Below are 15,916 nucleotides of genomic sequence, written 5' to 3'. Positions count from 1 at the left end.
ACAGTAAGATAGAAAGGACATTTTAAAAGAGAAAAAAGAATTAGGGAGAATCAATAAATTATGATTTACTGCCATTGTGTGAATGATATGTAATAATGTAATCCATAAAAAGTCACTGTAATCTGATTCTGAGCATTATAAAATTTAATATGTGACCCTGGACCACAAAACTAGTCATAAGGGTTAATTTTACAAAATTGAGATTTATACATCCTCTGACAGCTGCATAAATGATCTTTCCATTGATGTATGGTTTGTTAGGATCGGACAATATTTGGCTGAGATACAACTATTTGAAAATCTGGAATCTGAGGGTGCAAAAAAATCTACTTCTCATATTACTGATCAAAAATGAAGTTTTGATATATTTACTGTAAGAAATTCTCTAAATATCTTCATGGAACATGATCTTAATATCCTAATGATTTTTGGCATAAAAGAGAAATGTATAATTTTGATCCATACAATGTATTGTTGGCTATTGCTACAAATATACCTGTGTTACTCATGACTGCTTTTGTGCTGCAGGGTCACAAATACTTTAATTACCAGTACTTGATTTTTGGAATCTGATTACATAATTCAGATTACATATAATCAGTTACTGCCAGCACTGCTTGAGTGTGTGTGAAACGAGTGTTGGGGGAAACGCATTACAAGCATTACCTAATCAGATTACTTTTTTCAAGTAACTAGTAAAATAATGCATTACTTTTTAATTTACAGTATAATATCTGAGTTACTTTTTCGAATAAGTAGCGCAAGTTACTTTGTTTCCCGTGTATTGACTGACAGCTCTTGTGTTGCCATGTTGAGAGAAATCAGGAGTAAGTGCAGCGTGTTGAACATGTCTTTACTCTCACCTGCACTAAAACACATTCAGTGTTCCTCAAAATGAATGCAAACCTGCAATAATTAAATGTTAAATTACACATATCTTTTATGCATTTAATCCCATTTTATTTACCAATATCTTTGCTGCCAACCTTCGATGATCAAATTCAACAATATTTATAAGCAAAAATGACTTAAGATAAACATGCCATTTTTCTTTATTGCTGAAGTGTTGAACTTGCTTCTTCTGCGTTCTATGCTTCATGCAATCCAGAATGGCTGAGGCTTATTCATTTCACTTTTGTTGTGAAAGTGCCTTTACATTTGCCAAAAATAGGACTTTTTATGTTAAAAACTAATTAGCATGCCCAGCCCAGATGAGAAAAAGTGACACAAAATTAACGTAATGCATTACTTTCCATAAAAAGTAACTAAGTAATGCAATTAGTTACTTTTTTGGGGGAGTAACGCAATATTGTAATGCATTACTTTTAAATGTAACTTTCCCCAACACTGGTTCCTTGTCTTCAGGTGGCACCGGTGGACAGTCGAGGAGAGAGTTTGCTGGCGGCGCTCCAGGCCTCACCCCGGAGGAGACGCGTCTGTGGCCCGCCGTGTGTGTTTGACGCCTCCATCAGCGGCCCAGGCCACGAGGAGAAGCTCTCAGTCAACTCATCCATCGAAGATGCTGCTCCAAAGGTCTGTGGAAGTCAGAGCTCAAAACACTCATGCGTTTAAGGCAAAACACCACAGATGAATAGTGTAAACATGTTAATAGATATCACAATACTTACATTACCAATTGAAATGTTGTTGTTGCTCGGTTTTGGTTAAATGTGCATTTAGAAGACAATGATAACAGTCCATTGAAAACACAACCAACCAGTGGACAGATCTGGGAAGAATGACAGTATGCTTATGAATAAAAATGGATATTTGTTTAAAAAGATAGACATTAGGTACCTAATTAAAATGGGTTGTAGTGATTAGAAACACAGTGTACTGTTGATGAAAATAATCATTTGTAACCTGCTCTTGGTATCCTCTTGTCATGAATGTTTATTTTATTTTATTTTATTAATTTATAATTGTATTTTATTAATCATTTTTAAAAATGCATTATCTAATTAAATATGCACTATTTTATTTATTTTATTTTTTAATCATTGTTTTATTTTATTTTTTTTATTAAACATTAATAATAAAAAATGCATTTAAGGCATTATCTAATTAAATATGCACTAATTTGTATTTATTTCCGGGAAATAAATCTGAATAATTGGATAAAGTTGGTTCAAAATTCTCATTTGATTTTATTGACACATACAGAGTTGAAGATTTTCACAGACAGGATTTTGGATTTCTCTTTTTGTTTCTCCAAATCAGTCAGTAGAAATACATTTTCACCATGTTTTTAGGACTAAAATGTGAAATATAAATCAAGCAGTAAAGCTCAGTAAAAAGCTTCAGAATGTAGAAAGGAATAAAAACACTGGTTTTGCATGTAGTGTCTTGCCTTAAAAAACATCAAACACATTTTATATTAATTTAAAACATTAATGTCAAGCATTTCAGCAGAAGTCAGTCATGGCTGCTCTTGATGTTGATGGTGTGCAGGGTTGGCGTGTGTCGCGTGTGGTGGAGCCTCAGACGCTCCAGAGTAAAGAGAACGTCTTCTCCATCGCTGCAGCTCTTCCTCGGCCGTGTTACGCCTCTCTGATGAGTCCGCTGAGATCAGAGGAGAGACGTCCCTTCAGTCCGAGCGAACACATGCCGCTGCACATCGCACAGCAGCTCACCTTACTGGAGCAGGTGATCAAAACCCCCCGATGCATTCATCAGACACACAGCACACACCACCGGTCAGAGGCTCAGAATAATTCTTTCTGAAAGAAGTCTCTTCTGCTCACCAGAGCTGCATTTATACCTTTTTATATGTGTTTTAAAACCAAGACACGAGTCCAAATGAACCCCTAAATATTTATATTCTGAAACAACCTGTAATCTCTCTCCCGAAAGGAAAATATGCCGTTTTATATCAACACTGTGTTCTTTAGAAAAGAACAAACAAGCTGTTTTTGACACGTTTAATTTCAGATGACACTGATGACATTTCTGATTATTATCAATGTTGAAAACAGTTGTGCTGCACAATACATTTTTATATTTGTTGCTTTTGTTCTGTAAAGATGCATTCAATTGATCAAAAGTGACAGTAAAACATGTATAATGTTACAAAAGATTTCTATTTCAAATAAATGCTGTTCTTTTGAACTTTCTATTCATCTGTGAATCCTGAAAAAAAGTATTGAATTCCACAAAAATATTGTGCAGCACGACTGTTTTAAACATTGATAATAATCAGAAATGTTTGTTGAGCAGTAATTCAGTATATTATTATGATTTCTGAAGATCATGTGACACTGAAGACTGCAGTAATGATGCTGAAAATACAGCTCTGATCACAGAAATAAATTACAGTTTAATATATATTCACATAGAAAACAGCTGTTTTAAATTGCAATAATATTTCAGAATTTTAATGTATTATTTGATCAAATAAATACAGTCTTGGTGAGCATAAGAGACGTCTTTTAAAATTAATTATTCCAAACTTTTGGCTGGGAGTGTAACTCAAAATACCTGTCCTTAATTTCCAATTTTCAATACCATCCTTTCTTATTTTATTTTATTTTGACATTATTATCACTCTATCTTTCCTGTCTTTTCTGCTCTGTTCTCTCGCTGTCGTTTCCTGATCCAACTCTAGGTGGAGATGCATGATCATCTTATTTTCATGCTGCTCTTGATTCTTGATTGGAAGCAGACTTTATATCGGGACAGAATCACTATATCATGTGTGTTCATGTCTCATCGTCTGTTATTTATGCAGGAAATATTTCAGGACTGTCATCCGGTTCACTTCTTGAACTCAAGAGCTCACGGAGTGACAGAAAACTCTGGAAACAATTCCAGGTGAGTTTCTGCTGTCCTGATTTTCTAACTCTAGTTCTTTTTTAAAAAAAATAAAAATCACCTGAGAAAAGCAAAAGCTGGTTTAAATTGTAAAAAGCCTGCTGAACAGTGACCACACAGCATATTTTACATGCATAAGATTCAAGATTCAAAGCGTTTGTCATGTGCACAGTGAGGAAAACAGCTTTCCCTGTACAATGAAATTCTGTCTTTGCTGTCCACAGAGAAGGCCAAGACAAGTGCAAAAACTATGTAAAAAAATAAAAATAATCACACACATATACACACTCAAACAAATAAAAAAAATCAAATAAAACTATGCCGCAGAAGTAGAAATATAAACTATGTAGATATAGAAGAACAGTACATCTGTAAGTGTACAATATTGACTTAAGTGCAATATAACAGTACAGTAACGTGCAGCTACTTGATAATAATAGCAGCAGTAACATTAACAAATGTGCAAAAATTAGGAGCAGCAAAAAAAACATTTTCACCTAAAATCTTGGTTTAAAAAAGAAATGCATGTGCATATATTTATATTTCATCTTCACAAATATGTCCAGTATGTGTGCTCGTTGTCTTGTAACGGTGTAAATGTTGCTGTGTGTTGGTCAGGTGTGCATCTCTGGCCTCCTCGCCTCTAGAGGGCAGCAGTCTGTTGGTCAGTGACGTCTCGGGGCCCCAGGGGCCGCTGCAGAGGCTCCTCACACACGCAGACTGTGTCGCTAACTGGGTTTCTGCTGAACTCGTCATCTGTGACTCGGCCAAGGTCATTCTTCAGAGTTTATTGAGTATTTATGCATCTTATAAAGGTTATCGATGAAACTGGGTTATGAATGTTCACGGCAGAATCACTGTGAATTATATAATATCTGTAACATCAATAATATTAATAGTAGCAAAACTGCTTCACAGCTGTTATAATTACTTTAATAATTAGTTTTGTTTTTTGTTTTTTGAACATGCCTGGGGAAAAACTAAGAAATTATATCATGCGTAAAGAACATATTTTTAGGACCATTAAGTGTTTTTTGCATCGTAACATTAATTTCATGCCAATTAAGAACATTTCTGTCCTTAATTCTCTGATATGCACATAAATGCACACTATATATATTTCTACTTTTCCTAGTGTCAGGTGTGTTTGTGTTTTATTTTTAGGCCCAGACAGCTTTACTTGCTCATTTTCTTGCTGTTGGCAAGTTCTGCTACGAGACGAGAAACTTCGCCACAGCCATGCAGATTTTGTCAGGTCTGGAGAACGTGATTGTGAGGCAATTACCGGTAAGAAACGAAACAGCCAAACGGCACGTAATGTGATAAATGGTTCTGCGCTGAGAGAGTCATAACCTCATAAGCTCCACTGTATTTCTTATTTTTGCTGTATCTTATCTGGCGGCTCCAGCAGCTGAAATGTTAATTGCATGTCTGTTAAACTGATTAAACACTAACTCTGTTTAAAAGCATCAAAGGGTTAGAATCGACATTCAGCATTCTGTGCAGAAACAAAGCAATGTTCGTCATATTTAGCGTGGAATGAAATTGCATGATGAATGTTTCTCATAAGCCATGCTTATTACGGTTTAATTAGTTTGCCGGTGTTTCTCTTGTGTTGTTGGGTTTGTGTTGAACGCAGGCGTGGAAGCAGCTCTCTCTGAAGGTGTGCGAGGTTCTGGAGGAGCTCAGGGCTGTGCAGGTCAGACAGAGAGGAAAAATATCATTTCATGTTTTAGCATTTTTTTGCCACATGATGACAAAATAACTCCCTGCATGTTGGTTATACCTACCTGACTTGGATTTGGAAAGATACAACTTTATGAATTTATTATTTAAAACTAATTCTTAATTGTGTTATTATATTGGTAATTATAAAAATATTATTTAAAACAGATATTATATATTATATGTAACTTATAAAAACAAAACTGCTTCACAGATATGCTTTATTTTAATTTGTTTTCATTCTTTTAAGCTAATTCCTAATAATTTCTTATGTTATTATATTAATAATAATAAAATATATTTTTTAATGTATTATTATATATTATCTGTAATATTAAAAATTAATTAAGTTTTAATTAAACTATTTCTTAAGTTTCTTAAGTTATTATATTAATAATAATTGTATTATAATAGTATATTATGTTATTATATTATATTTGTATTATTGCATTATATAATATCTATAACGTTAATAATATTAATAACAAAGCTGCTTCACAGCTGTTTTAATTATTATTTTTATTTTTTTAAATAAGTCTTAAGTGTTTCTAATCTTGTTATATTAATAATAATGCTAATAATAATACATACATAGTATATTATTATATTAATATCATTGCATTATATAATATTTAAAACATTAATAATGTTAATAATTTCAAATAATTTCTTAATTGTTACTTTTATTATTATTATTAATAATAATAATAATAAATATTTTTTAACATTTAAATTCTTTATTGCTTTGAATAATAATAATAATAATAATAATAATAATAGTGCTATTATGAGCATTTTTTTAATTACTTTAATAATTAATTATTTCGTTTTAATTATTTCAAACTAACTCTTAATTTTTGCTTTTATTATCATCATCATCATCATATATTAATAATAACAAAACTGCCTCACATCTGTTGTTGTTTTTTTGTTTATTCTTACATAATCTCCAGACAGTTGCATCACCCAAACATTTTTGACTGTGTCCTACAAAATATTAAATAACTTAATGAATTTTAAAACAGAAACTAAAAACATGTTTATCACTATAGAGGTGTATAAAGTCATTGTTTGTTTGAATTGTATTTTTAATGTTGCTTTGAATTCGTTACATTCATGTATTTAACTTACATTGCATTAAAGGTTTACGTGTTATCAGTTCATGCATTCTCTAAGAATCGAACCCCTTACACTAGTGTTGCGAGCACATGCTCTACTGTTTTGAGCGTCAGGAACTGGTCTCATTGAAGAGAGAAGAGGTTTTAAGGTCTGTTAATGATCTTGTTTCAGGTGTTTCTGAAGAGTGATAGTCTGTGTCTGATGGAGGGAGAGAAGGGCAGACGGCGGCCGACTCTCCCAGAAGCTCAGATCCTGGCCTTACACATCCAGCAGCTGGAGATCGGAGCGTTTACCATGACCAGCGGAGCATACAAGTGGCCCAAACTGAGGTCTCATGAATGCACTTACATTTACATTCATGCATTAACAGACGCTTCTATCCAAACTGAGGAACAGGAACTCGATACAACGTCTTTAAAGGAATAATTTACCCAAAAACTTAAAATCTGCTCATCAGGCCATACAAGATTAGGATGAGTTTGTTTCTTCATCAGGTTTGTATAAATGTGTCTCTGCATCAGTGTCTCAGCAATGGATGCTCTGCAGTGAATGGGTGCCGTCAGAATGAGAGTCCAAACAGCTGATAAAAACATCACAATAATCCACACCACTCCAGTCCATCAGTTAACATCTGGAGAAGACAAAAGATGAAACAAATCTGTTGTCTCTCACATCAAAATCCAGACACATATTAGTTTAGAGCTGTTTTGTCTTGTAAACACTGCTTGATCTGTGCAGATTTCTCTCCTGATTCAGATCAGAACACTTTTTCACCGGAGGAAGTGTTGTTATGGATTATGGTCTCATATTATAGTTAAAAACGTCTTAATGCTGGATTTGTTTCAGCTTTTGTCTTCTCCAGATGTTAACTGATGGACTGGAGTGGTGTGGATTATTGTGATGTTTTTATCAGCTGTTTGGACTCTCATTCTGACGGCACCCATTCACTGCAGAGCATCCATTGCTGAGACACATTTATACAAACCTGATGAAGAAACAAACGCCTCTATTTCTTGGATGTCTTCATTTTCAGGTGAACTATTCCTTAAAGCCTTTCAATTACTATAGTATCTACCCAACTTGTGCTTGCACTCACGTACGCTGCAGAACAGACATCTGCGGAGGTCAGAGGTCACGGACAGTCAGGTGTGTGTGTTCGTGGAGCAGATGGTGTGTGATTGGAGATATTTGGGGTCTGTGCCAGGAGCCGCAGGGCTGTTTTTGGAGGTGGACATGCAGCTGGTTGTTGTACATCTGTAGCTCACAGCACACAGAATCAGGTCAATCACACACACATTTAGATACTATGCATGTTTATGATTCAATCTGGATTTCTGGAATTAAACTATTGTTTTATATTTGTGAGTTGAGTTGATGATTCATAGATGTTGCATTTATGATAGTTTATGGTTCAGTGCAGCTACTAGTATTGGTTGTGGCTTTGTGTTCAGAAACCTAAATGGTGTTTTAGTGACATTGCTAAGTGCACTAGTACTAGAACACATACTGTCAAAAATTTAAAAAATAATTGTTTTGTTTTTTTCCTCATAAAAATCGCGATTGCGATTTAAAATGTGATTTTATAAAAGTTCAAGTTGGCACAATTTGGCCAATATTATATGTTTATATATCAGTATGGCTTAATAAAAATAATAATTACATTTACATTTAGTCATTTAGCAGACACTTTTATCCAAAGCGACTTACAAATGATGACAATAGAAGAAATCAAAACCAACAAAAGAGCAATAATACGCAAGTTTTTTTTTATATATATAATAATAATTGTTATTATTATTATTATTATTATTACTAAATAAAAAATATTACTATTGTAATATGTCAGTGTAAAAACATCAGATATTTGAAAAATATATAATTTTAATAATAATTGTATGTATTAATTATTTTTATTTCGCATTACAGGTGTAAAATTGCAACACTAATATTTATTCATTTTAAAATGTTTAACCATTGTACTTTTATTTTGACAATAATAATAATAATAATTATTATTATTATTATTAAAGAAAGCTGTTACATTTATTTGTATAGAACTTCTCATGACTCATTGTTTTAAAGCAGAATCATGAAATGTTTTGCAAACATAAAACACTATAAATGTGTTTTAGTTCTTCTCAAATATATTGTTTTAGATATAATAATTATTATTATTACTACTAAATAAAGCTATTAAACAAAATAAGAAACATTACTACTGTATTATTTCTCCATATTTAAGAAAACTAATTATCATTTTATTTTATAGTACAACTGTAATATTAAAATAACTGTCATAATTCCTTTATTTTCAAATGTTAAAAGAGCCCTTTATGAGTGTTTCTCATAACAAGCGACCCAAACTTGGATACAGAGACGATTATTTTGAGACATTTTCTGCAGAATGTGCAAATGCTGTTCTTTCATTATTAGAATGTTAAGCCAAACTCACGCTTCGAGTGTCTTGTCTCTTGTCTCCTCTCAGGAACATTGCACGTGTGGTCAGTCAGGTCCACGCGTTTCAGGAGCGTCTCTATTCCTACCCTCCCGACCTTGAGCTGCAGTCGTATCTGCGTGGGCGAATCGCTCGCTTTGGCAGATGTGACATCCCGCTCCTTGCCTCCGACAACCACATCAACTTCAGCCAGATGCCCGCCGGTCGTCGGATCCACGACACGCTGCGCCGCGTCAAAGCGTCTTTCCAGTGACCGGCACAGATGTGCAACGATCCAGAACTACAGCGACCAAGAGAGCTCAGCGTGCTGCAACCTAAGAAAACACCTGCAAATTAAGAAAACGTCATCTGTTTGACAGCACAAGTACACACAACACAACCAAATATAGAAACGTGCTGCAAATACTCACAACACAAATAAATACAAACGCGCTGCAAAAACAGAAGCACTTCAAATACTCACAACACAAACAAACACGCTTCAAAAACAGAAACACACCGCAAATACTCACAACACAAACAAATACAAACACACTTCAAATACTCACAACACAAACACGATTCAAAAACAGAAACACACCGCAAATACTCACAACACAAACAAATACAAACACACTTCAAATACTCACAACACAAACACGATTCAAAAACAGAAACACACCGCAAATACTCACAACACAAACAAATACAAACGCATTTCAAATACTCACAACACAAACATACTGTTAAAACAGAAACACACTGCAAATAGTCACAACACAAACAAATACAAACACGCTTCAAAAACAGAAACACACTGCAAATACTCACAACACAAACAAATACAAACACACTTCAAATACTCACAACACAAACAAATACAAACACACTTCAAATACTCACAACACAAACAAATACAAACACACTTCAAATACTCACAACACAAACACGCTTCAAAAACAGAAACACACCGCAAATACTCACAACACAAACATACTGTTAAAACAGAAACACACTGCAAATACTCACAACACAAACAAATACAAACACGCTTCAAAAACAGAAACACACTGCAAATACTCACAACACAAACAAATACAAACACACTTCAAATACTCACAACACAAACAAATACAAACACACTTCAAATACTCACAACACAAACAAATACAAACACACTTCAAATACTCACAACACAAACAAATACAAACACACTTCAAATACTCACAACACAAACACGCTTCAAAAACAGAAACACACCGCAAATACTCACAACACAAACATACTGTTAAAACAGAAACACACTGCAAATACTCACAACACAAACAAATACAAACACACTTCAAAAACAGAAACACACCGCAAATACTCACAACACAAACAAACGCACTTCAAATACTCACAACACAAACACACTGTTAAAACAGAAACACACTGCAAATACTCACAACACAAACAAATACAAACACGCTTCAAAAACAGAAACACACCGCAAATACTCACAACACAAACAAATACAAACACGCTTCAAAAACAGAAACACACCGCAAATACTCACAACACAAACATACTGTTAAAACAGAAACACACTGCAAATACTCACAACACAAACAAATACAAACACGCCTCAAAAACAGAAACACACCGCAAATACTCACAACACAAACATACTGTTAAAACAGAAACACACTGCAAATACTCACAACACAAACAAATACAAACACGCTTCAAAAACAGAAACACACCGCAAATACTCACAACACAAACATACTGTTAAAACAGAAACACACTGCAAATACTCACAACACAAACAAATACAAACACGCCTCAAAAACAGAAACACACCGCAAATACTCACAACACAAACATACTGTTAAAACAGAAACACACTGCAAATCCTCACAATACAAACATATACAAACACGCTTCAAATACTCACAACACAAACATACTGCTAAAACAGAAACACTGCAAATACTCACAACACAAACAAACGCACTTCAAATACTCACAACACAAACACACTGTTAAAACAGAAACACACTGCAAATACTCACAACACAAACAAATACAAACACGCTTCAAAAACAGAAACACACCGCAAATACTCACAACACAAACAAATACAAACACGCTTCAAAAACAGAAACACACCGCAAATACTCACAACACAAACATACTGTTAAAACAGAAACACACTGCAAATACTCACAACACAAACAAATACAAACACGCCTCAAAAACAGAAACACACCGCAAATACTCACAACACAAACATACTGTTAAAACAGAAACACACTGCAAATACTCACAACACAAACAAATACAAACACGCTTCAAAAACAGAAACACACCGCAAATACTCACAACACAAACATACTGTTAAAACAGAAACACACTGCAAATACTCACAACACAAACAAATACAAACACGCCTCAAAAACAGAAACACACCGCAAATACTCACAACACAAACATACTGTTAAAACAGAAACACACTGCAAATCCTCACAATACAAACATATACAAACACACTGTAAATACACCAACAAAAAAACACACTGCAAGTAACACAGACCACAAAGGGGTCCCCAACATTGCTTACGAAAATTGACTATGGTTTTATTATAGTAAAAGTAGTAACCATTTATTGATTACCATTTGTATAAGCACAGTTGTACAAATATCATGATTACTTTAGTGTGGTTAATTTACCATAGTTTAACTATAGTAACCATTTTTTATTTGTATTTATTTTTATATAATAATAAATATATAATCATATATAGGCTATGTATTTATTTTAATAATAAAACCATGGTTAATTTTTGAAGTTGTAAAAGTATCCAGCTTACATTCCACACAGTTACAGTAATTGTGTAGTATTTCATCAGCTTATTTAGGCTAATAATAACCAAAAAAAAAAAAAAGCTTAAGTAATTATATGACCAGGATGTTCACCTTTTAGAGTAGACATTGATAAGCATATCCCAGCTAGGTTCGTCACCTGTTGTGGTTCCCTTAAACATTTCTGATGTGGGCTGCGTTTCCCAAAAGCATTGTAAACCTAAGTTGATTGTAGCTGTATTGGTTTCAATGGGTCTACGATGTACTGTACTTAAGATTACAATGCTTTTGGCGAACGCAGCCGTGGTCTGTGCCTATTTGCTGAACATTTCTGTTTTTGGTTGTGTTGTGTGCTCTCAGCACATGTGCTGTCAAACAGATGAAGATGTTTACTTCATTTGCAGGTGTTTTTTTTCTATTTGCATGTGTTTTTTCATTTGCAGCACATTGAGCTCTCTGGGCCACCATACACCATACAACTCCTTCAGAGACTCCTTCCATCTGAGCGCTGAGGAGAGATGATGTTCACAGTCGCTCTCTGATGAGGAATTAGGAGTCTGTGCCAGAAAACGGGATCGTTTTCCTGTAAATACTGTGAAAGCACAAGACTTGGGAGTTTTAATTGGTGATTTTCCTCATTTTAGGATGTGGAGGTGTTTTCTCATCTTTAACTTCAGTGTTGCGTTCTTCTTCAAGCAGCCTTATCCAGTTTCGGTTTGATGGATGATTTTCTTCAAAGAACAAAGATTTATAAGTGTTAAGATATGTGTTTAAGTTTTTGACAGCTACACAACCAAATAATGCAGTATGGATATTTATAGATTTATTGATAATTAATTATATTAATGCATTTTAGATAAGATTCAACTGTTTGAGATCGAAAAGCTTGAAATAATGCATTATTAGCTTCTCCAGAGAATAGAGAAAATATACTTTTAGTAATAGAGTAAATGCAGTATATTTCTACACCGATTCTTAAAAAAAATCGTGACATACTTTTGCATACATTTCAATATTAACTCATTGTATTTGGATTTCTCCATTTTGGTGCACTTTCTTTGGGACACTTTTATTTAACTTTTTAAAGTTCAGTTGCGCATCTTTTGCATTAGAATTAAATTAAACTCACTGGTCACACTGTAGAAACTGAAAATGTCCTCTAGATGCATTGCCAATAATGTTCTTCTTAACTTAAAGGGATAGTTCACCCAAAAACAAGTTGTTCCAAACCTGTGAGTTTGTCTCTTGTGTTGAACGCAAAATAATATATCTTGAAGAATGTTGGTTACCAAACAGCTGCTGGTCCCCATTGATTTCCATAGTATGGAAAAAATAATACTATGACCGTCAGTGGGGACCAGAAAGTGTTTGTTTACCAGCATTCTTCAAGATATCTTCTTTTGTGTTCAACACAAGAAAGAAATTCATGTTTGGTTTTCAGGTTGCAGTATATAAATAATACTTAAGACTTGAATTGAACCAATTAATTTACAAGTTTTAAACTGTAGGATTATGAATGTAGTTATATAGGTGTTAATAGCCCATTAATCAGGTTGAGAGCTAATAAATTGCATTGTATTGAGTGAAAAATTTTCAGGTGTGCAGAATACATTTCCAGACATTCACCATCTTCACCTTTGACCTGTGATGGACTAACAACCATCATTTTATGTTTCAGCCTTTGAATCTGATGGCTCCTCAGCTTCTGTGATTGTAAAGCCTCCATCAGATGCACAAGACGGCATCTCAGAGGAACCAGTAGGTCATCTGGGTATTGTTCAGTTAATACACACGGTCAAAAGTTTGGAATAATTAGGGGTTTTTTTTATATATGTTTTGACGAGTGCTCACCAAAGCTGAATTTATCATTTTTAAATACAGTAAAAAAAAAAAAAAATTTTATATTATTACAGTTTAAAATAACTGTTTTCTATGTGAATATGTTAAAATGTCATTTATTTCTGTATTTCTTCATGATTCACAGATGAATAGAAAGTTCAAAAGAACATTTATTTGAAATATATTTTTTTGTTAATTTATAAATGTATTTACTGTCACTTTTGATCAATTTAATGTGTCCCTGATAAATAAAAGTATGAATATTTTTCTCTTTTTTTTTTTTTACGTAAATCTTACTTACCCCAAACTTTTGAATTTGTAAAGGTTTCCACAAAAAAAGAAAATATTGTGCAGCACAACTGTGTTCAACATTGATAATAATCAGAAATGTTTGTTGATCATTAAATCAGTATATTATTATGATTTCTGAAGATCATGTGACACTGAAGACTGGAGGAATGATGCTGAAAATACAGCTGCAGATCACAGAAATATATTACAGTTTAACAGATATTCACATAAAAAACAGCTATTTTAAATTGTAATATCATTTCAATTTTTTTTACTGTTTTTACTGTATTGATTATCAAATAAATGGAGCCTTGGTGAACAGAAGAGACTTTTTCAAAAGCATAAAAAATGCATATTATTCCAAACTTTTGTCCTGTAGTGTACTGGACGATCATAGAATTGTGCAAAAAAAAGTATGCATCATTAAACAGTAAACAACATATCTGTGCATCTGACATGTCAGTAATTGGATATTAACTTTTTATACAACAAAAATCAGTATCGCACTCATTTTATTCAGTAACACAGCAGCACGGTGATTTTCGCTTAAGTTTTCTTTAAAACCATCAATGTGTTCGCAAATCTGCTGTCAATTAAATAAGATTAATTTGCATTAAGATGCACACAATGCTCGTTGTTCTTGGATGTCATCGTATCATACCACATGCGGATGAAATAATGCGCGTTTGAGCTCCGTCACGCGGAGGAGAGGAAGCGCGTCGGATCCTCTTCATTGTTCCGCGGCGGAGGATCAAAGCGCTCCAGATAAAGACTCAAAGAGCTCGAGCTCCTGCACTATAGATCACTGATAAAGGAAACAGTCCGCATGCCGTTATCATCATTGTCCAGCTAAACGATCCTTTCCAAGGCTCTGTCTCTCATCCACAGGCATTCAGATACAGTCTGATAACAGCAAATCCCTGATTAACTGCAGACCTCTGTGCCAAAGCCGCCTGACATGTCATTCGGATTTATCAGCAAAATTATTGAATCCCGGTCTTTGTTTCATCATGAAACCTCAAATAAACATGCAATTACATGAAGACTTTTGAATTGAGTCGTTATATTTATATATATATATTTATTATTTAAGTGAAGACTAGCTACTTAAATTTATTGATCTCCAGATACAGCTTTATTGGTTTGGTTAAATTCAGCTTTACAACGTTATAGCATGAGCAACATTAACTATGCATAACCCTACATGCACATTTGTGCATATGCAGAATTAAAATGTTATTTAAAACCAATAAATGTAAGTAAACAACTTTAGGTTGGTGCAGTGAGATGTGTTCACTGTCTCTAGTAGTTGTATTGAGTCAGTGGATCAGTATTAAACTTGTCCGGGTGTGAATTTGCATTTGAACTGCTGGTCAATCAAAGTTAATTGTGTTGCTACTGTAATCCCTTTGATCGTGATGTTTGCCGACCGAGCCAAACGCTGCTGTGATGGACAGTGGCGCCAGAGACTCCACAGGTGTTAATACACCATTTAAACTACAGTCAAAACACCTTGGTGTGTGTGTGTGTGTGTGTGTGTGGAGACAATATACTACAGTACAGATAAACAGACTTGTTAAAAAAAAACATTAGGAAGCGGCAACAATATATATTTTTCTGATCGCTGGATTGATCATTTAATTTCAGAATAAGACTGAAAACCTCCCAAAAAGAGGCTAATATATAAGCAAAGTTAGTCAAATTTGGGAGCAGATATGTTGAAGTGTTGTATATTTGTGGAAGCCTTGATATAAGCAATCAATACATATTTCGCATTATATATAGAGTCAAATACAAAGATTTATTATCTTATGTTGACAATTGGTGTAAAATACTTAAAAAGTTTTACTA

General features: G+C 33.8%; 1 protein-coding gene across 1 annotated transcript in view; it reads left to right on the top strand.

Moving 5' to 3' along the window:
* The window catches only part of LOC306882589 (kinase non-catalytic C-lobe domain-containing protein 1-like), a gene marked incomplete at its 3' end in the record, with an annotated part of 51,229 nt that extends 41,867 nt beyond the window's left edge, over window positions 1-9,362 (top strand). The window contains exons 23-30 of the mRNA XM_079437308.1: window positions 1,366-1,533; window positions 2,452-2,646; window positions 3,728-3,810; window positions 4,429-4,582; window positions 4,975-5,097; window positions 5,450-5,509; window positions 6,826-6,983; window positions 9,140-9,362. Of these exons, the coding sequence (XP_079293434.1) occupies window positions 1,366-1,533; window positions 2,452-2,646; window positions 3,728-3,810; window positions 4,429-4,582; window positions 4,975-5,097; window positions 5,450-5,509; window positions 6,826-6,983; window positions 9,140-9,362 (1,164 nt within the window). The remainder of the gene's footprint in view (window positions 1-1,365; window positions 1,534-2,451; window positions 2,647-3,727; window positions 3,811-4,428; window positions 4,583-4,974; window positions 5,098-5,449; window positions 5,510-6,825; window positions 6,984-9,139) is intronic.
* Window positions 9,363-15,916: the final 6,554 nt, after the last annotated feature.

The sequence above is a fragment of the Barbus barbus genome, assembly GCF_936440315.1.
Source record: "Barbus barbus genome assembly, chromosome: 16".
NCBI classification, from domain to species: Eukaryota; Metazoa; Chordata; class Actinopteri; order Cypriniformes; family Cyprinidae; genus Barbus; species Barbus barbus.
Note: the sequence above shows the minus strand (reverse complement) of the source record. Positions and strands in the feature narration are given on the sequence as shown.